The sequence below is a fragment of the Lygodium microphyllum genome, chromosome 7 (assembly GCF_053477565.2).
Source record: "Lygodium microphyllum isolate KBCC chromosome 7, Lygodium_microphyllum_v1.1.10, whole genome shotgun sequence".
Taxonomy (NCBI): Eukaryota; Viridiplantae; Streptophyta; class Polypodiopsida; order Schizaeales; family Lygodiaceae; genus Lygodium; species Lygodium microphyllum.
The window spans coordinates 97,834,122-97,856,234 of record NC_141141.1 but is presented as its reverse complement, the minus strand read 5'-3'; the positions used below and the strand labels follow the sequence as shown (position 1 = coordinate 97,856,234).

The 22,113-nt window shown below is 42.9% G+C and overlaps 1 protein-coding gene across 1 annotated transcript in view; it reads right to left on the bottom strand.

Annotated features, from left to right (window-relative positions):
* The window catches only part of LOC148033743 (pre-rRNA-processing ESF1-like protein), a 44,948-nt gene extending 29,487 nt beyond the window's left edge, over positions 1-15,461 (bottom strand). The window contains exons 1-2 of the mRNA XM_087681737.1: positions 14,722-15,461; positions 14,521-14,604 (exon numbers count right to left, since the gene is read on the bottom strand). Of these exons, the coding sequence (XP_087537863.1) occupies positions 14,521-14,604; positions 14,722-15,396 (759 nt within the window). The 5' untranslated portion in view covers positions 15,397-15,461. The remainder of the gene's footprint in view (positions 1-14,520; positions 14,605-14,721) is intronic.
* Between the last annotated feature and the right edge of the window lie 6,652 nt (positions 15,462-22,113).

Below are 22,113 nucleotides of genomic sequence, written 5' to 3'. Positions count from 1 at the left end.
CACGAATGCAAGAGACGCATGGCTGCTGGCTCACCACTATGTCCGGCAACCCTCGAACAAGCTGTCCACGAGACGCCCTCCGAAGATAATCATAGTTGAGGTGACCAAACCGACCATGCAATAGCTCTGACTGTGTCTGAGAGGTAAGAAGAAGAGTAGGAAGGGCGGTAGAAGACGTCAATTTGTAGATGTCGTTCTCCTCATATCCTGATGAGAGAACATTCCTTGACCCACGATGAAGGACTCACACCGAATCACTGTCAAACTCCACCAAAAGTCCAAGGGAACAAATCTTATGAACCGAAAGTAGATGATACCCTAAACCTGGCACATGCAAGACCTCTGAGGTATGGGTACCACCACGTCCATCTGGAATAAGCTGCATCTCACCCCGTCCTGCAATAGACACCGAAGAGCTATCTCCAATGAGAATCTGCCCACGCGAAGGTCGCAACTGGGCAACACCAACTGATGAAGGAGTCATGTGCCGGGAGGCACCACTGTCAACGATCCACTCTCGAGCCTGGGGAGCTGTCATCGCAGCATCAGAAGCATTCGGTATAGAGTCCTCAATGACAGCTAGATGAAGAAACGCAATTGATGAGGGTGCAGCCACTGCTCCAGAATCCTTCGTGTCCTTCTTGTTGGTGTCCTTCTTGTCTTTGTCAGGGCAATCCTTCTTCCAATGGCCAGTCTTTCCACAAATATGGCATGTGGATTCTTTGTCATTGTCCTTCTTTGACTTGTTGTCCTCCTTCTTCTTCTTTTGGTCCTTCCCCTTCTTCTGAGAGGCTTGACCTGTCAAGGCTTCCGACTTGGAAGCATGTTGTCCCTTCAGTTGTTCCTCTAGGTCCAAGACCATAGAAACCAGCTCTTCCCACCGAAGAGTAGACTCACGCCCCGAAGCAATAAGGGCGGAGTAGAAAGCACCGAATCGTGGCAGCAACTGGGACAAAAGTGTGATCGCCATGTCTTCGGAGAAAATCGACTTCCCCACATTCTGAACCTACATCTGAAGCTGTCTAAGCTTGTTGATGTGCTCCCACAACGAAGAAGACTTGTTCACGGACAGGGTCCGCATCTGCACCTCCAAAGAAACCCGCTTCATAAGGGTCATCCGGTTATACATCTGATCAAACTCCAGCCATATCTCCCGAGCCACCGTCAAGTGCTCAATGTGAGCTATCATGGCTGTAGTACAAGACAGAAAAAGAAAGGAACGAATCCTGGCATTCAGTTTGTCCCAGTGAGACTGTGCCTTGGCCAACTCCGCACGAGCATCGGAAGAGAGTTTGGACTCATCTCTCACCGAGGGCCGGTCGATCTCCTCCTGTACAAGCTCCACCAAATCATAGGACTCAAGGATGGCCAACATCATCACGCGCCAAATGCGGTAATTGTTGCCATCGAGCTTTTGATCTGCGGGAAGAGCCGGTAAGACAACCACCTTCCAGTCCATGATCGTCTGGAACTCCAAGTCAATCTCTGTAGACATCTTCACCTGTAATGCCTTCACAAACACAAAAGCAGCCCCCTCTGACTGTGAAAACGCAGCCTGCTAGGGCTCTTTTTTTCTGCATCCCGAACCTTCTCCATCCGCCGAAGGCGATGAAAAAGCAAAACCTGCACTTGAAGACTGAAAACTCAGCCTTCCTCCTCTTCAAACAGCAGCAGACAGCAACAAATCCACCAACTGGACTCCTTTCCCGCGCGCCCACACTCGCTTCAACCTTATTCCGAGGCGCAGCCCTCCTGCTCGCCTTCAAACGCTGGAAACGTAGCCTTGTGTCGCGATGGAAACTCCTCTTCAGGTTGGTTCTTCACTCAGCCAGCCCTTCTACACTGCTCTGATACCATGTCAGAGTGCAGCAATGCGGAAGCGAAAGACTGAAAGAGAGAGAACGCAGAGAGAGGAGAGAGAGAGTGGAAGATGAAGATCTGCTGTATAAGTGATATGCAGATATATACACGGGCACAGTGCGCTGGACTGCGTGTCTCCACCTCGACGATGCAACCTGCTGTTCACCTCGAAGTCCGCTGCAGTCTGCACGATCTCCTGCCTGAAATCTGCGAACAGAGACGGAATCTTCACGTATCTCCAGCCTAGAACCTGCGTACAGAAGTGGGAGAAGACTGCTGAAAAATCGGCTATAAATAGCCAAAAACCAAGCGCCCAATAAATGCAGGTCGGCTGCATTAAATGCAGCCGACTGTCCTGAACCAAGTCGGACTGCCACGTGGCAGTCCGACTGGCTGCCCGACCAGAATCTAATCGCTAACAATGTCATGCTGAAATCTCTTCTTCAAGTAGGTTCTTCAATCAGTCCGTCCGATTTCACCGCTCTAATACCATGTTGTACAACGATGCAGAAGCGTAGGACAAAGACTAAGAGAGAGTGAACACAAAGAGGGGAGAGAGAGAGAAAAGGAGACAATGTAACACAGAAAATCTACAGTGTAGTATGCTGTATAGGAGTGCAAAAATATACACGAGTACAGAGAAAATATCTGCGTGTGTCTCCGCCTTGAGAACCTCAATCTCCGTCAGCCCGCGCACTATCAATCTCAGCAGACCAACTCTGTCAAATGTCAGATCAGAATATCTGAAAGTGTGCCACAAACTGACTATAAATAGCCAAGAAAAAATAGTACCCAACACCAGGTCGACTGCAGTAAATGCAGCCGACTGCATAAAATAATGATAAAAACTGTCCGACTGCAGGGTACCATGTGGCACCTATGCAGACTACTGACGTTTCTGTAGAAAGAGAGCTCAGAGCAGACACAGTAATCGAGGAGTTCAATAAACCAAAGCTAAACAGTGTTTGACAGTGATAGAGTAAGAGAGTGTCGTCGGAAAGGTATGTACTAAAGTGGTACACACAAAGAATAAAAGAATGTATTTATACTCAGGGTACAGTACACTTAGCAAGAATATCTGCAGGGTTATCCTATGATTTGATCTTAGTCAGGGTGACTAGACCATCATCCAGAACCTGTCTAATAAAATGATACCGAACATCAATTGTTTGGTGCGTGCACGAAATATGGCATCTTAGCCAGGCATACAGCGCTCTGGCTATTGCATCTAAGTACAAGTGTTTTGGTGGGCAGCCAAAAATCCTTGACCAAATGACCAAGCCAAACTGCTTCTTTTGAAGCTTCAGTAGCTGAAATACATTCAACCTCAGTGGTAGAGAGTGCTACTATTTTTTGCAATCTAGAGCACCAAGAGACCGCCCCACTCGTCAAGGTAAAGATATACCCGCTAGTAGACTTGCGAGTATCCAAGTCACCTGCCATGTCTCCATCACAATACCCCTACAAATCCAACATACCCTTGCCATAGTAAATACATTTTCTTTGTGTGTCCTTAAGGTACCATAAGATACATTTCACTGCTTCCCGATGTGCTTTGCCAAGATTTGACATAAACCTGCTTACAACTCCCACTGCATAAGCAATGTCAGGTCTAGTAGCAACCATAGCATACATAAGTGAACCACAAGCTGAAGCATAAGGAACGCCCTTCATGGTACTGGCTACCTTATCATCTTTTGGGAAATCTACTTTGCTAAGTTAAGATAGAATGGAAAAGGTACACCAAGATGCTTAGTATCGGCCATAGAGAAACGATCAAGTACTTTGCTGATGTACTTTTTTTGTGAGAAAAATAAGAGTTGTTGCTCTCTATCTCGTGTTACACGCATGCCCAAAATATAATCAACTGCACCCAAATCCTTCATAAAAAAGGCTGAATTGAGCTGCCTTTTCAATGCATTAATCTGGCTTTTATGCTTAGCAACAATAAGCATATCGTCCACATAAAGCATAAGTATAATAAGGCTTCCATCATCAACCTTCTTAATATATAAGCAGTGATCTATAGTACTCCTTTTAAAACCATGTGAGAGCATGAAGGCATCAAACTTTTTATACCATTGTCTAGGAGCCCATTTCAAACCATACAAGCTTCTCTTAAGCTTACATACCAAATGCTCCTTTCCATGTATAACAAAGCCTTCGGGCTGTTTCATGTACAGCTATTCTTCCAGATCACCATGCAGAAATGCAGTTCTAACATTCAATTGATCAAGTTCAAGATCCATAGATGCTACAATGGCAAATAATACTCAAAGAGTGGTCATTTTGACAACAAGAGAAAACACTTCCTGAAAATCAATGCCCTCCTTTTATGTATTGCCTTTAGCCACAAGTCTGGCTTTGTATTTGGGCTTGCCATCCACACATTGATTTTATAGACCCATTTGTTAGGAATGGCTTTTCTATCCTTGGGCAATGTCACCAAATCCCAAGTATCATTCTGATACAATGACTTCATTTCTTCCTGCATAGCTAGCTCCCACTTTTTATTTAACTCACATGATAAGGCCTCTTTATACGTAAGAGGCTCACCTTCATCTATGAGCAAAATGCAGTCCAAAGAAGGATCAAATCTCCCCATAGGTCTTCTGACATGTGTAGACCTTCTTACCCAACGATCAATGTTATCAGCTAATGGATCCACATCCAAGGGAATGTCAATGACTTCATTGTCTGGCTGCTGAACTACATGTTCAGGTTGCTGTAATACAATTTCAGGCTGCTGTAATTCATTTTCAACAGGCTGATTTTGGTGCTCAAGCTGATGTTCAACCTCCCCTTGTTGCCCGTTTTCATCTGGTTCAATAATGATACGCTGATTGTCATAATCAGCATCAAAAGGAGCTGAATTTTCAATGGCTGATGGCTACTCAAGTAACTGATTATGATGAAATTTAGCTTTCTTTTTGTCTGAGTCATTAGATGTGACATTTCTCGACAGCTTTGACACATTGAATATCACATCCCGACTGCGTAGCACCCTTTCTATGCTTGGAACCCAAACTCGATAGCCCATTTCACCTTCATCTCCATAACCCATGAAGATGCCTCTGAGATTTCATGTCAAGTTTGGTTCTACTATCAACAAAGACATGTACATAGCATTCGCAACCAAAGACTCTTAAGTGGTCATATGAAGCAGGTTTGCCAGACCAAACCTCTTCACAGATACCACTTTCAAGTGCACGATGTGGAGATCGGTTGCAAATATGCACCGCGGTTTTAAGTGCCTCTCCCCAAAACAATTGCGAGAGATTAACTGTGGACAACATGCACCGAATCTTCTCACATAACGTGCGATCCATTCGCTCATTCACACCATTAGAAGATGGATTGAAAGGAACTGTAAGCTCTCGTTTAATCCCATTGTCATCACAAAACTTACTGAATCCTTTAGATACATACTCTCCCCCATTATCTATTCTTATGCATTTTATCTTTAGGCCTTTTTGAGTATTAACCAATGCATAAAACATTTTAAAAGCATCCAATGCCTCACTTTTCTACTTAAGCAAGTAGACCCATAGCTTCCTAGAATGGTCATCAATAAAAGACACAAAATAACAAAAACCACTATGAGTTTTTATTGGCATGGTGCAAAACATCAAATTGGACTAAATCCAAGATATGTACATGCCTTCCTAGAGGCTCCATGAGAATAGGGACTCTTTACATGTTTACCAAAGACAAACATCCAAAAATCAAGCTTTGAGCTTTTCACATCAACTCTTCCAAAAGAAGCGAGTTCCTACAAACCCTTTTGGCTCATATGTCCAAGACGCTTGTGCCACAACTCCATGTGTGACTATACTTCAACAACTTCAACAAACTTTCCAAGAAGTGCCTTGTAGTAGAGATAATACAGAGTCTCCTTTTTACCACCTCTAGTGACTAGCATAGATCCTTTCTGTATTTTCCACATACCACCACCAAAAGTAGTAAAATAGCCTTTACCATCTAGCTGCCCAATAGAAAGCAAGCTCATCTTGATGCCAGGAACATACCTAACATCATGAAGTATCAATTTCTCACCATTTTCTAGAGCCAAGTGTATGGTGCACATTCCTCTAATATCACATGCATGATTGTTGCCAAGGTAGACTTTTCCAAGATTACCTCCTGCATAAGTAGAAAAACACTCCACAGATGGAGTTACATTAAAAGAAGCACCATTGTCAACAATCCACAATTGTGACAAACCATCATGAGCTGACAACAAAGACATCTATCACATCTGTTTTAGTGATATACATGTCCTCCGCTATCATAGCAAGCGGATTTGAAAATACAACCAGCAAATCAACATCTTTATCATCTTCTATTTTCTCAATAACAACACTAGATACCACATTTGCTTTTTCTATCTCTTTAAGGATGTAGCTGCCATCCTTGTCATTCTTTTTGCCTTTTGCATTGGCTTGCTTTTTGTATTCTTGTTCCTTTTTAAAGTACCTGCAATCGGGCTTTTTATGCCCTTTGAGACCACATTGATAACAAGTTACATCTTGTTGTTTTTCCTTGCTTTTGATACGATTTTTGTTTTTATTTGCAGCATTATATCTTTTTTCAGGTCTTCCTCTTACATTGTAGGTTGTTGATCCACTGTTTTCCCCACTTGCCTTGCGTCTAACCTCTTCATTCAGAATAGAATCACGCACACCATCAAATGTCAAGTTGGGGTTATTGCTCAATGACACAACCAATGCTTCCCATAAATCGGGCAAGGTCATGGGCAAGAAGATAGCCCTTAATTAAGGATTAAAAGCTGGCAAACCTACATCCTATAACTGAATCAAAATACCAATGAAAGCATTCAAATACTCTGAGGTAGGTTTGGACTCATCAAGCTTCAAGTTGACCAACTTCCACATGAGATGTACTTGATTGACAGGAGTTGTATTCTCATAAGTAGCCTTAAGCTTTTCCCAAACTATATAGGCAATATCAAGCCCCTTTATATCAACCAAGATATCATCTGTGACGGCCGTTTTAATGTAAGTAATAGCCTTTTTATTCATTTTAGCCCAATCCTCATCGAACAAAGCAACAGGCTTATGTTCTTCTAAAGCATCATCACGATCCTTTAGAAAGAGTATACCTTGCATATGATCTTTCCAAAGATCAAAACCATTTCTGTCAAATTTATGAATCTCAAAGAGATTCTTTGTACATGTAGATGCACTGCCACCCATCTTCAACAATACACAACTGCAATGAAGGGCTGAATGCTTTCAGCCAATAGCAAGGTTTCTGAATTGTAACAACAAGAACACACTCTTGTACTTCCAAAGTGTCCAAGAAGCAAATGTTTAGCTATAAATTTCAGTCTCAAGTATTGATTACAGCATATGCACAAATCAAATCTGATACATTTGCATTAAGGATAGCTCCCACTTCAGTAGTACATCACCGAAATTCCCAAATGCAGTGACCCAAATGCTGTATTTACCACTGTTTCACTGCATAATGAGTATTCAGCAATGCATGTACCAAGAGGAACTGCCCTTTTTCAACATTTGAGGCATCCAAAACTCTTAAGACTCCCACTCAGCAGTGAATCTTCTGCAAACTTCACTGTCCAGTCTCAAAACGGCTCAAAAATACATCACCAATGTGAAAAGCCCCAAATTTTCTGCAGTGAATCTGCTCCAATTGCATAAACACATCTTTCGGAGCATCAAGTGCGGGCTAATGTTGCAGAAATTTCACAATTTCTGCAAAAGCCCCAAATTTTGGGGTCCAATAGTGCACAATTTCAAAGAAATTGGCTCATCCAAGCAAAAAAATTCACTTGCATTTGACAATCCTCAAAAATTTCAGAGGCCTGTGCACTCAATGTCTGCAATTTATGGTCCAAAGGTCACTGTAATATGTGTCAAGCACCAAATTTGGGAAAAGCCCCAAATTTTAAGACACGGATTTGCATAGATTTACACTCTGTGCTTGTATGTGTGAACAACCGGTAGAGAGGGTAAAATAAAATGAAGTAAATTAAAGAAAAAAAATAGGTCGTTGAGGTCCTGCCTCTACCCATTGTTGTGTGGTCAAAAAACCCTATCGCCTGTCGCGGAAGCTCTCCAGTCCCATCGCACAACGGTCGCCTCCAGCCCCGTCGCGCAGCAGCGTTGCCTCCAACCGCATCAAGCAGTAACGTCGTGCAACAGCCACCTGTCGATCAGTAACATCGTGCAGCCGCCTCCTGTCAATCGTCAGTCCGTCTGACACCTGTTGTGCCTACACCCGACCAATTGCCTGCACGTTACGCCCTACCAATCACTCGACTATTCAACCAACCAATCAATCGACCTAATGTCTGCTCGTCTACTCCTCAATAGCTTGCGTGAGCCATTGGCTCTAATACTAGTTTGCAAAGGCAAAACGGAAGTAGATAGAGAGAGAGAGAGAGTTGTGAGCCGAAAGCAGACACGGTAATCAAGGAGTTCAATGACACAAAGCTGAAGAGTGTTTGACAATGATAAGAGTGAGAGTGAGTCATCGGATAGGTGTGTACCAATGTGGTACACACAAAGAATAAAAGAATGTATTTATACTTAGGGTACGATACACTTACACCTGTTAGGGTGGATTCTGTCAAAAGAAAACGTACCAACAAGACAGTAGGGTTGGCGGGGAGGAACACGGAGTAAACTCGGCAAACATGGAGACGAGAAGAGAAGAGAGAAGAAACTCTGATGAATTGAATGATGAAGTTCCGAATCATGGAGTGAATGTGATACAAGGGAACAAGGGTGCCGTAGCACAAGGAAGATGATGAAGACAGCCACGAACCATGAACCACGAACCGCAATGTCCTCCTGAAGGGGTGTGAGGGTAGTGGAGAGGTTGGAGAGGAGGTGACGGACCGAATGAATCAGTCGTAAGGAATGAATGAGAGAGTGGCCTATAAATAGGCACAATCAGTCTAGGATGGTGCCCCCTTTTAGGGCTGCAAACCCTAAACGCAAAACGCAAAAACACAAAAACGCAAACTGCGAATGAAGGGTTTCTCAACACCCCCTCTCAGGCCCAAAAAGAGGAACAAGAGAAGAGTGCAGTGGAGATGCAATGCTACATGCTGAAGAATGCTCATGCAGCAGGTGTCACTTGCACGGCATCCCTCATGGGGAAATTGTTCACTTGCCCAAGCGCCCTAGTACAAAGATAAAGAAAACATACAATGCGTAGGAAGAATGTCGGACTTTGCATGGTGCCGAGAACCATAAGAATATGCCCGTACTCGATCTCGGGAGGTGGCCCCATGCTAATCAAGTGACCAAGGCAAGAAGATGTAGAGGACCCCTAAGATCCAAGATTTCCACCGCAAAGGAAACCTGTAGTAAAGAACAGCAGATAGAGTGAACTGGAAAACTTGAAACTCAACCTCGAGAGAAAAGCCACTAGCTCCGTGCATCCATGCTAGAAGCAATACGAAGGCCTCCTCACCAAGTCGCGACTGAACCTTTGAGGTCTCGATCTAGGTGGTACCTGAAGATCCTGGGTATCAGTAGAAGAGATGACTGGTCGAAGACAGCCACCCCAAGAAAGTAGAGGATGGGTGAAGAACTTCATGTGGAGTAGGTTCCCCTTTGAGGTGGGAGATGGAGGGGCCCCCGCTGAAGTCAAAGAAGAAGTAGATACCCCCTCTGAGGACAAGGAAATAACATCCCCCTCTGAATCCCCCTCTAAAGTAGATAGGGAATCCAAAAACTCATGGATCACGGACTCCGAAATGTCTAATGACGAAGGAAGTGCCGCTAGTCGTGCTGAAGAAGGTATCTGGGATACCGAAGAGCTCCCAGAGGTAGCCTCTCGAGCCTAAGTAGTCGAGGGTGGGGAAGGGTGGGGCTCAGAATGAGCAAGAGATGGGCAATAGTCGCTATCTCTTAGTGGAGCAAACTGGGTAGCCGAAGAAAAGGAAGGAGTCGAGCAACCACCGTCTCTCGAAGGAGTAAACTGACGAGGAGACGATATCAAACAATCATTGTCTCTCAATGGAGCTGACTAAAGATCCGTAGGTCGTGGAAGCCACTGTACTTGAAAATAAGTGGGAGAAGACTGTTGTTGGCATTGCGACGATCTCCAGGAGATCGTAGCACCAATCGATCCTCCATGTGCTCGCAAGGACTTGGTGCACATTGAATGTGTCTTATTGCCTTGAGCATAGTACTCTGATAGCCGATGTAAAACGATCTCTGTGGCCCAGAAAGGAGAGGTGGCACAAGGAGTGCTTGGTGGAAGACGCATATACTCCGGGTGGTGGGGAGCAAAGGTCAAAGTCGGCAAGCATCGATGGTGTGGCCGATGATACCACAGTAGAAGAACCTAGTAGTCTGGTCATTTGTTGGTAAAGAAGCTATGGATACCAATGTGCCTTGCTGAAGAAGAAAGAGGTCAGTCACCATGAACCACAAACCGCAATGTTTGCCTCAAGGGGTGTGAGGGTAGTGTGAAGCACGAACCGCAATGTCCGCCTCAAGGGGTGGAAGGGTAGTGGAAGGGTTGGAAGTGAGTTGCCAATGGGAGGAGGATGTGACCAGTAGTAAGAGGCTGAAATCTGCAAAAACGAGATTGTTTTCTGAATGGAGAGTGATCAGCAACTATCGCTCTGCTATAAACAGTTGCAAACTGCGGGTGGAAGGCTGGAAACAAGCATAGACTGTAGACGATAGCAACGAACAGCTGAGACTGCGATGTCCTCCGCAAAAGGGGTGTGGGTAGCAAGCTGAAAACACTTGAAACCTGCAAAAACGAGATTTTGATGCGGCGGAAGAAGAAGAAAAGTGGATGCCGAACCCGCCATCGGTCTCTATCTTCACTGGAGTGGAGAATCTTTGCCGTTGTTAAGCAGATCCAGCTCTGATACCATATCAAAAGATAACGTACCAGCGAGACAGTAGGGTTGGCAGGAAGGAACACGGAGTGAACTCCGTAAACATGGAGAAGAGAAGAGAAGAGAGAAGAAACTCTGATGAATGGAATGATGAAGTTCCGAATCATGGAGTGAATGTGATACAAGGGAACAAGGATGATGTAGCACAAGGAAGATGATGAACTTAGCCACAAACCACGAACCGCAATGTCCTCCTGAAGGGGTGTGAGGGTAGTGGAGAGGTTGGAAAGAAGAGGTGACGGATTGAATGAATCAGCCGTAAGGAATGAATGAGAGAGTGGCCTATAAATAGGCACAGTTAGTCTAGGATGGTGCCCCTTTTTGGGGCTGCAAACCCTAAACGCAAAAACACAAATTGCGGGTGAAGGGTTTCTCAACAGATTCACATGTGTGAAGTAATATATACACAGGAGAGCACTTAAAGACCCTTTACACCCAATACAACTGAGGATGGTTTGCCAAGTCATCCTCTTCCATCCATTTGACATCCATTGGTAAATAATTCTGAAATTTGACCAGGTATCTCCTAGAAAAATTACCTTTGATCTTTCTATCCTTATGTGTCAAAATCTGCTCAGGTATCAAAATCTCATCTAGCTCCTCAACCTCAGGTTGAATTTCAACAGACAAATCCTCTGGCACATCACCATGAAAAGGCCTCAACAAACTGACATGAAAGGCATTGTGTATCTGCTAATGTGGAGGTAATTTCAACCGATATGCCACATCGTTGATCTTCTCCAACACCTAAAAGGGCCCATAGTATCTCATATTCAACTTCAGATACAAACTTTTTCTTCCTTTCATCTCTTTCAACCTTGTCTTTTCAAAACACAACAATACATAATGACCCTCTGTAAACTGCAAAGCACGTCTGTGGCAATCAGTTGCCCTCTTTTGCTTTTCTTGCGATCTTTGAAGTGCATATTTTATCTTTGAATAAGCTACATCCAAATTTTCCAAATAACAATTAACCTCAAAGATCTTATCCTTAGTTTGCAGAATAGGTGGTACCTTCTTACCACCCTCAACCACCTCAAATGGAGCTTTGCCGATAGAACTATGCATTGTGTTGTTGTAAGCAAACTCAACCAAGGACAGATACTAGTCCCACAGTGTCTTGTGGTCTAAAACATAGCACCTCAAAATATCTAACACTATGAAATTTGCTTCCTCAAACTGACCATATGTCTGCGAATGGAAGAATGATGAGAATTTCATCGTGGTACCCATATTCTCAAACAAGCCCTTCCAAAATAAATAAGTCATCCGGGAGTCTCGATTACTAATGATGGACTCTGACATACCATGATACTTAAAGATATGTTGCAAAAACAATCGTGACATATGATCAACCTTTACTTTATTTTCTTCCTCACCTGAATGAAATGGGCTTATTTGCTAAACCTGCAAATGATAGTCCGTATCCCATCATTCCCTGTAGGTATCTTAGGAAGCTCAAAAATAAAGTCCATTGCAATGCTCTACCAAGGCCTATCTAGAATAGGCAAGGGCTGCAATAAACCCGGTATCTTTTACTTATCATGCTTTACCTTTTGACATACGATGCATGTCTTAACAAACTATTCTACATCATGCCTAAAAGTTGGCCAATAAAAGAAATGCTCTACTGCTTTGACCGTGGCATCAATACCTCTGTGTCTTGCATACAGAGGAACATGACTTTCAGAGATAATTCTAGGCCTTAACTCCTTTGTAACACATAGTCGTCCATGCATGATCAGAAATCCATCTATTAGCACAAAGTATCCATGTCTTTGGCCATTGCAAAGCTGATCATAAACATTAGCAAAAGTCCGAATCAACAACATATTGCTCTTTCATGGCATCTAGCTCAATGTGATAAACCATGCTAACAACTGAAATTTGTAGCTTATGTGACAGTGCATCAACCACAACATTCTTTTTACTATCAATATGTACAATCTGAAAATGAAACATAGAGAGAATTTGTACACCAAGCAACCAACAACCGAAGCATAAGGTATCTCAGCTATTTCAACCTTTCTATCATCAAATGTAGGGCTATCATTTGCACTAAGTTTCACATATGGAGGCAATGATACACCCATGGCTTTCCCCCCTCCATATTGAAACACTGCAAAACCTTAGTGGCATACTCTTGTTATGATAGATAAAAAAGACCCTTCAATCTATCCCTGAGGATAGGCATGAACATCCTTGCCTACAATCAACATGTCATCCACATATAGAGCCAAGATAATAAAGTTGCCATTTGTTGCCTTCTTGGTGTATAGGCAATGATCAACTTGAAAGTGATGGAATCCCTAAGATTGCATAAACGTATCAAATTTATAATACCATTCTCATGGTGCCTATTTCAACCCATACAAACTCTTGTTAAGTTTATATGCCATGTGCTCTTTTTCCTTTGCAACAAAACCCTCAGGCTGCTGCATATAGATCTCCTAATGTAAACCACCATGTAAGAAAGCTATTTTTAAAGGCACCAGAAAATGAGCACCCTATCTAGTAATAAAAGTACAAATAGCCTACTGAAATAAACCCAACTCACAAATGAGACATACATGCTACAAACAAATACTTGCATAGAAGAAAGCCTAACTACACTCGATCTTCCCTCTGCACTCCAACAAGAGTTATGCATCAATCAAGCCTACTGAATTAATAAGGATGGCCACCTCCCAGCTCAAGGAGGACATACCACTTTCAAGACCACCAATGACCCATCATCTTTATCTCAGCTAAACCCGATGTCAAGTTCATATAATGCATTTGATATGTATAATCCGAAACCCCTCTTTGTTGCCCCTTTTGTTGGACATTAACTAGTTGTAAGTTACCATGGAGAACCAAACGGGTATCAAAATGGTAATGTTAGTAGAAGAGGCTCTAGACTCTAGAGGCAGAAACATTCCTACAAGTATACATTTGGTCATCCTAGAAGACATAATTTCAACGTCTAAATTATAATCTTGATAAAAGCACCCCAATCCGAGCATCACAAACACGCATTACTCTTTGATTCGAATATTATTTCACTCAATAAGTCATCATGCAGAAAGGTGTTCATAAAAAGTCAAAACTTCAAGGAGAGCCTAGGAAAACACTAAAAAGCAAACATTGAGAACTCAATAGTTGGAAAGTCAAATGCATGGCCTCTAGTCACCATTTAAATTCATGGGGGCCATTCCCAGAAAAAGCCTACTCTACCATAGTGTCTAATATTTTCAACCACCTAGAGCCTCATTTTTATGTCGGAAAGTTACCAAGAATTTCTCCACCATAAGGCAAGATCATCATGGACATCACTATATTCTTTAAAAAAGTTCTCTTCAATTTTAAGTTGTTTCCATCATGTCTTCATCAGCAAGTTGACCATTTACCAGTGATCTTTCAAGGCATTGAATGAGGTGACTCTCCAACTCTCCACTATTGGAGTTGGTGGTCCTCCTCCATTTTTCAATCATCCATCAAGCTTGAGCCATCATATTTTCCTTCATCAGCTAGCTCTTCAATTATAGTTGAGCGTATTGAGGTTGATGTGGTCTCCATCATCCATCACACCTATTCCCCTACCAAAAAACCTTATGGTTCCTCCAAGGTGTTCTCCCTTTTGAAATGCCCATCTTGAGTTTGAAACATTCTCCATCACACTTTCTCTGTTTGTAATGTTTGTAGTAGCTCATGTTGCTAGAGCTGCAAGCATCAGTTTTTCCTAAATATGGGCAATGATAGAGTACCTTTAAATGGTCCCAATCCATGTTGACTAAAGCCAACCGTCGGGTCTCTTTATCAGTAACAGGAACTTTTTCCCCGTCAGCTTCCTGCAAAAGCCCAAAGACTTGCCTACTGTTAAACACTGTGACAGACATACGTTTGAACAACAAGAACAGAGCACGCATGCGTGTTGGCATTCAGAAATAGAAGTACAGTTGACATACCTCTTCAGGTTGCTCCAATTCTTCTCCTACATCGCTGCCATCTTCAGAAGATGACATAGATGAGCTTGTGTCCTCCGAACTGGAAGATTCGCCTGAGACTTCAGAGGAAAAAGTGTCATCATCAGAGCTTTGTCTGTGAGTAATCTCCCCCATCTGCCGCCGTATGCTGGTTTGCACCTGCTTTTTTCCATCCACTGGCCTGTCTGGCGTAACTTCATCATCATCATCACCTTCTTCTTCTTCCTCTTCTTCTTCTTCTTCTTCTTCTTCTTCTTCTTCTTTTACGTCTTCAGTAACACCATAACTTTCTTTTTCTTCCTCTGTTTTATGGTTAGCTTCTGAATCAACAGCAGGTTCATCATCAACTTCGTCCTGTCGGCCATTGCTGTGCACAATGTCGATGCCATCACCGTTGTCATCTCCGATGTCATAGTATTGGTGCAAGGAATGGCGCGCCCTTCTCTTGTCCTTCTTCGACTTGCGCTTGGGCCTGCCGCGCTTGTCAACAGCAAGCGGGTCGGCGAAGCGCTTGTCTGAGAAGATATGGCGGAAGCGCGAGTCGATAGGTATCTTGAGCTTGCGTTTGAAGGCGCGCTGGAAGCGAGGGTCGAAGTGCAGGCGAGAGAAGCGAGGATCGCTCACCACGGACAGCGCCCTCTGCTTTGAGAGCTTCATTCTGCTGTCCCTCTTCTTCTTCTGCTGCTGCCATTAAGAAACGAGAATTGGCGCTATATATCAATATCGTCAATGTAATTAAATTTTAAGAGACGGTGCAGCTTATAAAAGATCACGCTAAGAACATGCGCAAGTGAACCTAAATAGATGTTGTTTACCCCTTTCACCTTCTCTCTCTTTTATTAGTATTGAGCAACCTGCTTTTACAATGGTGGGGTGGCAAGGTGGTGTAGGGCTCCAAAAAATTTACCCAAAGTTTATTAGAGTTAAGTGGCTCTTTTTCTTAAGTGAAGAGATCCACTTTTTAATTTAAGAGTTGTGGATTTCTTGCGTGAGTTTGTGGTGTCTTGGAATAGGAAGAAAAACGAGTCCACTATTTGAGTCAAGAGGTTTTTTTTTCTTAATGCATGATATTGTATTTCAAAATATGAATATTTACATCACCAATAAGATGTAACAGGCTAAGAAACAAAAGAAAACAGAGCTAGCACAAAGGCTAGGGCATTAGCTTGAGTTTCTTGCCAAACAATTTGAAGATCTAGTGGCGAGATTCAAATGCTTTTAGCAGGGAGATCAAGTCAGCATGTAGAGAGCTGATACATTCAATAAGAGGCCATTGGGGACTCTCTTTGAAGGCCATGCTATTCCTCTTGACCAAGATAAACTTCAATGCCACCATAGACATAAGTAAGCGCAATCAATTTCTAGGAAGCATCGTCCAAAGTGCTCTAATTGCCAAAAAGGGTCGTGGTGAAGCCAATGTTGACACCTTTAGCCATTTTCTAATCATATGCTAGATAAGTTAAACTGTTGGAAAATCCCAAAAGAGATGTTTTTCATCCTCTAGATGCCTTTTACAAAATACACAATGAGGGGTCACACCGATCTTCTTGTGTAATCTACATCTGAGTGGGAGTTTCTGTAAGAGAGGTCGCCACCTAAAAAAGCATTCAGTAGGAAGGAATTGAAAGGTGAAAAGGATTGAAGCTTGCTTGGAAGAGCTGTGGCGGGAGAGCAAGAGCAAGAGCAAAAAAGAGAGAGACATAAAATGGGAACTCGAACAGTCACAATGTGTGGCCAGCCTTCCCTTATTCAAACTGTCAGTAAAAGAATAAAGAATAAAGTGACAATGACGAGCACCCGCCACCTGCAATGTGCAGTAGCAGGTATTGTCAATGCAGTAATACATGAGCAACTAGGCGAAGGCGCCTTTACCCACAATAACCTCCCACTTAAAGGCAAATCTGCCCCAGTGATGAGGAGTGAAAAGAAAAAAGAAAAGACAGTACAATGTACACATATACAACAAGATGAGGAAAAATATCATCTCATCCAACGCCCACTCCTGAGGAAGGCAAAGTGCTCAGTAGTGAGGCTTTTCGTGAGCAAATCTGCAGGATTTTCAGAGGAGATCTTGACAAGGTTAACAGACTTGTTCTCCACGACCCCACATATAAAGTGATACCTCACCTCAATGTGTTTCGTCTTCACATGGAAGACCGGATTCTTAACTATTTAAATAACACTCATAGAATCTGAATACAGCATAGGTATAGAATCAATCCCAAGGTCATGAACCAAACGGCCCAACCAAATGGCCTCCTTGCAAGCTCCAGTGGCTGCAACATACTCGGCCTTAGTGGTAGGGAGAGTCATACACTTTTAAACCCTGGACATCCAAGAGACAGCACCTCCATCATAGGTGAATACATAGCCAGAAGTGGACTTCCTATTATTTGCATGTCCTGCATAATCAGAGCATATGTACCCCACAACTCTTGTATCCTGGCTACCATAGCAAATACAGATATCTGCGGTGCCCTTCAAGTACCTCATGATACCCTTCATAGCATCCCAATGTTTCATGCCAAGTGTAGTCATATAGCGTGCCATAACACCAACTGCAAATGCAATATTTGGACGAGTGGCTATCATGGCATACATCAAATTGCCCATGGCTGATGCCTAAGGGATCTTGGCCATCTCGGCCCTCTGCTCATCTGTCTACGGACAATTGGCCTGTGAAACCTTCACATAAGAAGTTAATGGACAACCAATAGGCTTCACATCCTACATGCGAAAACGCTCAATGACATTATGAATGTACTCCCTCTACGAGAGAGGTAGAGTAGATCTTGATGCCTATCGCGCTTAATGCGTATACCAAGATGTGAGAGGCATGTCCCAAATCCTTCATCTCAAAGCTCTTCTTCAACTGAGATATAAGAGCATCTAGCTCATCATGAGCCTTCCTTGCTATCATTATATCATCCACATAAAGTACCAAAATAAGCAACGAGCCATCACAGGCTGTCTTCGTATAAAGACACGGATAAATGCATCAAACTTATGATACCATTCCCTAGATGCCTGCTTCAATCCATAAAGACTTTTCTTCAATTTGCACACTAGGTGCTCCCTGCCAGGTTTCGCAAAGCCCTTACACTACTCCATGTATATCTCATCATGCAAATCCACATGTAAGAATGCAGTCTTGACATCCATCTGATACAAGTCCAAGTCAAGCTACGAGACTAAGGCCAAAACCAAGCATAGGGTGGTCATCTTAACCACAAAAGAAAAGACTTCATCAAACTCAACTCCATGCTCCTATTTAAAATGCTTAGCAACAAGTCTTGCCTTATAAGCCGGCTTGGGGTGCCTACTTTTACTTTTCAACTTGCACATCCATTTGCATGATAAATCCTTCTTGCCCTTAGGCAATGCAACCAAATCCCAAGTCATATTCTTATGCATGGAGTCCATCTCAGACTGCATAGCCCTCTTCAAAGAGTGATTGTCATCCCTTTGCATAGCCTCATCATATGTGAGAGTCTCTCTTGCATCTATAACTAAGACATAATGCATCGAGGGCTCAAATCAATCAAGTGGACGTCTATCTCTAGTAGACTGTCTTACTGCAGGCTCTACTACATATGTAACATCATGTCGAATACCTTGGGCATGTGTACCAACTGATGCTGTCCAACTGGTTGTGCAAGAGCACGTGGCTCCTCCTGGAATATAACCCTGTGTATCTCTACCACCTTCTCAAGCTGTCGATGCATCTTGTCTTCATGGAAGACTACATCATGGCTACGAATGACTTTCCGCGCCTGCGGATCCCAAAGGCGGTAACCCATCTCACTTGCATCTCCATAGCTAAGAAAAATGCATTTGACACTTTTAGGATCTAGCTTACTACGCTTGTCCTTAGGCACATGGCAATATACCTCGCATCCAAAGACACATATATGCACATAAGACAAAGGTTTTCTAGTCCATACCTTCTCTGCAACCTAGAAATCCAAACCACTGGAAGGTGATTTACTTATGATATCCATAGTTGTACTAACTGCCTCATCCCAAAAGCTCTATGGTAGACCTACATGGCTAAACATACTGCGTACACGCTCCTGGATGGTTCTATTCATCTACTCAACCAAACCATTCTGGGGTGGGATATAGGGGGCAATCAAATAACGCTTAATACCCCTCTTGTCATATAGTTTCTCAAAGGCACGTGACACATATTCTCCCCCATTATCAGTCTTAAGGCATTTCATTCTATGTCTAGTCTAGTTCTCAACCAATGCAAGCCATCTCTAAAACACAGCCAAGACATTTGATTTAAGCTTAAAGGGATAAGCCTAGACTTTACGCAAAAAAATCGTCAATAAACATCACAAAATACTTTGTACCACCCATAGATTGACAGGGCATGGGCCCACAGACATCCAAATGTACCAATGTCAAGGGCTCACTCATGCGTGTCTTACCAGACTTCTTATGCGTATTTCTAGTCTGTTTGCCATAAAGACAATGCTCACATGGATCAAAACATGCATAGTCAAGGGGAGCGGTAAGTAGTGCAAACCAAAAAGCATTTTCATTTCTTTTAAGGACATATAGCCCAAACGGGCATGCCAAAGAGATACATGTGGGATAGAACCCACAAACAAAACATGATCAACAAAGGATCCATCAACTACAAGAGGATAGAGACTGCCAACCTTGGCACCCATAGCAAGCACAAGTCTGCCACATGTGATCTTCCAAGTAGAATCCCCAAAAGAGACATGAAATCCATCATCATCAAGCTGCCCTGCTGATATAAGATTGTGTGTAAGCACATGTACATGATGTACATCCTGTAACAGAAAAGTACTGCCAATGGAGAACTGTAGACGTACATTCCTAATGCCAACAATAACAAGTGACCTGTCATCACTCAAGCGAACTGAACCAAAGAGTGTGCAATGGGAGTGGAACCACTCACAACATGGTGTGACATGAAATGAAGCACCAGAATCCAAAAGCCAACACTGCGCATACATAGAGTGAACCTTGGTCAACAACATAGCATCATAAGAACTAGCTGCAAGTATGTACTCCCCATCGAAGTCCTCAGTCTGCATGACATTTATCTCCTCTATTTTCACATTGGATTTCGCAGGCACAATATTGCGATCAAAGGACTTTTCCTATACTTTGTCTTTCCCCTTCTCTTTATGCTTCTCATTGCACAACTCATGACACTGTGGGCGTATATGACCCTTCTTGCCGCAATGGTGACATGCCACATTAGCATTTCTCCCACAAAACTTGCTGCACAACTTACCACGCAACTTAGACTTAGACTTTTGTGAGTCTCTGTTATGGCCATTTCCATGGTCATTCTTTCCATTACCATCTCTACCACTAACAGTCAAAGCATGCAACTAATAGTGCTCGCACCATGTATTAGTTACTTGCACACCTACACATTATAGGTGGTGGGTGCCCATCATTATTACTTCATTCTTTATTCATTTACTGACATTTGAATAAAGAAAAGGCTAGTCACATATTGTAATTGTTGGAGTTCCACATCTGGTGTCTATCTCGTTCTCTTTATCTTGCTCCTTCCACCATAGCTCTTGCTTCCCCTCCATGCTTCCACTTTAGGGCTTACTCCCTTCATGAATACTTATCGAGCAAACACCCAAGTATGTCAAATGAATCCGTCAGTAAGCCGGCACACCCCTTGTGTAATAGGGCAAAGTGAACACAACACTAGCAAGACATGCTCAGGAAGTGCAAAGCCCAAATCAACCCAAGTACATCTGTGAGAACCACGGCATATCAACCATGCAGCATCCAAGTGAAGATCCTAGTCTCAAGTGTCCGAATGCTCGAGTAGCATAAACCGCCTACTCAATGTCTGTGAGGCATCCAAAGATGCTCCCATTGGTACAAAAGCTGTAGATATCAAGCAAAGAAGCTCAATAAGGGCATATGATAGCATCAGTGCACCAGAAGATCCAAGATCAAGCATCAATAAGACCTCACAAGCATATAGGTCGTGTCTGTACGTAGCATCCATAAACATCAAGTACATCCAAACTGTAACCCTAGCAAGCCAAGAAATAGCCAAAGTAAGCTCCAGACGATCAAATCCCAAGTAAGCCGTAGTAGCAATCAACTCCAAGACAATGTAACTAGCATAACTAGCATGTATAAGAATGGCTTGCTTCACATAGAGCTCTATGTCGATCCCCGAGAGTCGCTACATCAATGTATACATCCAAGATATAGCCCAAATCCAATAGGCATATCCAAACAAGAGCAAATAAAAGCTTCAGCCACCACGAATATTCCAGCAACAAATAAAAGTCCAAAACTAAGCAAACAGTGGTTGAATCCAAGCTCAAAACCATAGGCAAACCATAGGCATACTTGCCCATATGTAGAGGCACCAACCGAGCATAATCAGGCGCATCAAATGACCATGTAGCATAAGCATAAAATGTAATGACAGGGGCCTGCCTTGTTTTGGGCTGCCAGTGGATTGTGTAAAACAGTCAATGGCTGAGCATATTTAGCCCCGAAATCATCTCACATGATAGGCATACATTCCCCTAGCATTCGGGACCAATTAGGCAACCAATGTCAATGCCAAAGAGGTCCAGACATAAGATGCTAATGTGGCACTGCTGTGGGCTGCTTGTAAATTGTGTATAACAATCCCAAATCTAAAGTAAATCACATCAATGCTCAATGCCAAGCTTGAAGTCCAAGGTCAAGGTTGAAATCAAGTGCCGGGGGCTCAAGAAGCCATGTCCAAGTGCCCTATTGATGAGGGGCCGCTTCAAATGATGGTCACAAGCCATAGATAGGTTTGAAAAATGGCGCAAAATGTTGAATCATTCCAGCATCATGTTTTTGTACAAAACCAGGGTGGGGGGAGGCAAGATAAGTCCCAATGGAGGCTTAAAGTATGCCCAAACAAGCCTACAAACAAAAGACAAGAAAAAAAGTGACAAAGTACAAATGTACATAAGTACAACAGGATGAGGAAAAACATCATCTCATCCAACGCCCATTAACTTCCTAAGGAAAGCTAAATGCTTTGCTAAGAGACTTTTAATAAGCAAATCTGCAAGATTTTGGTTAGTTAAGATCTTGACAAGGTTAATAGACTTGTCCTCAATGACCTCTCTAATAAAGTGATAACTACCTCAATGTGCTTCATCTTCACATGGAAGATCAGATTCTTGGCCAACCAAATAACACTCATAGAATTCGAATGTGGTGTAGGAACCACATCAGTAATGCCAAGGTCTGCCACCAAATAGCCTAACTAGAGAGCCTCCTTGCAAGCCTCTGTGATTACAACATACTCTACCTCTGTAGTAGATAGGCTCATATATTTCTACACCCTAGACATCCAAGAAA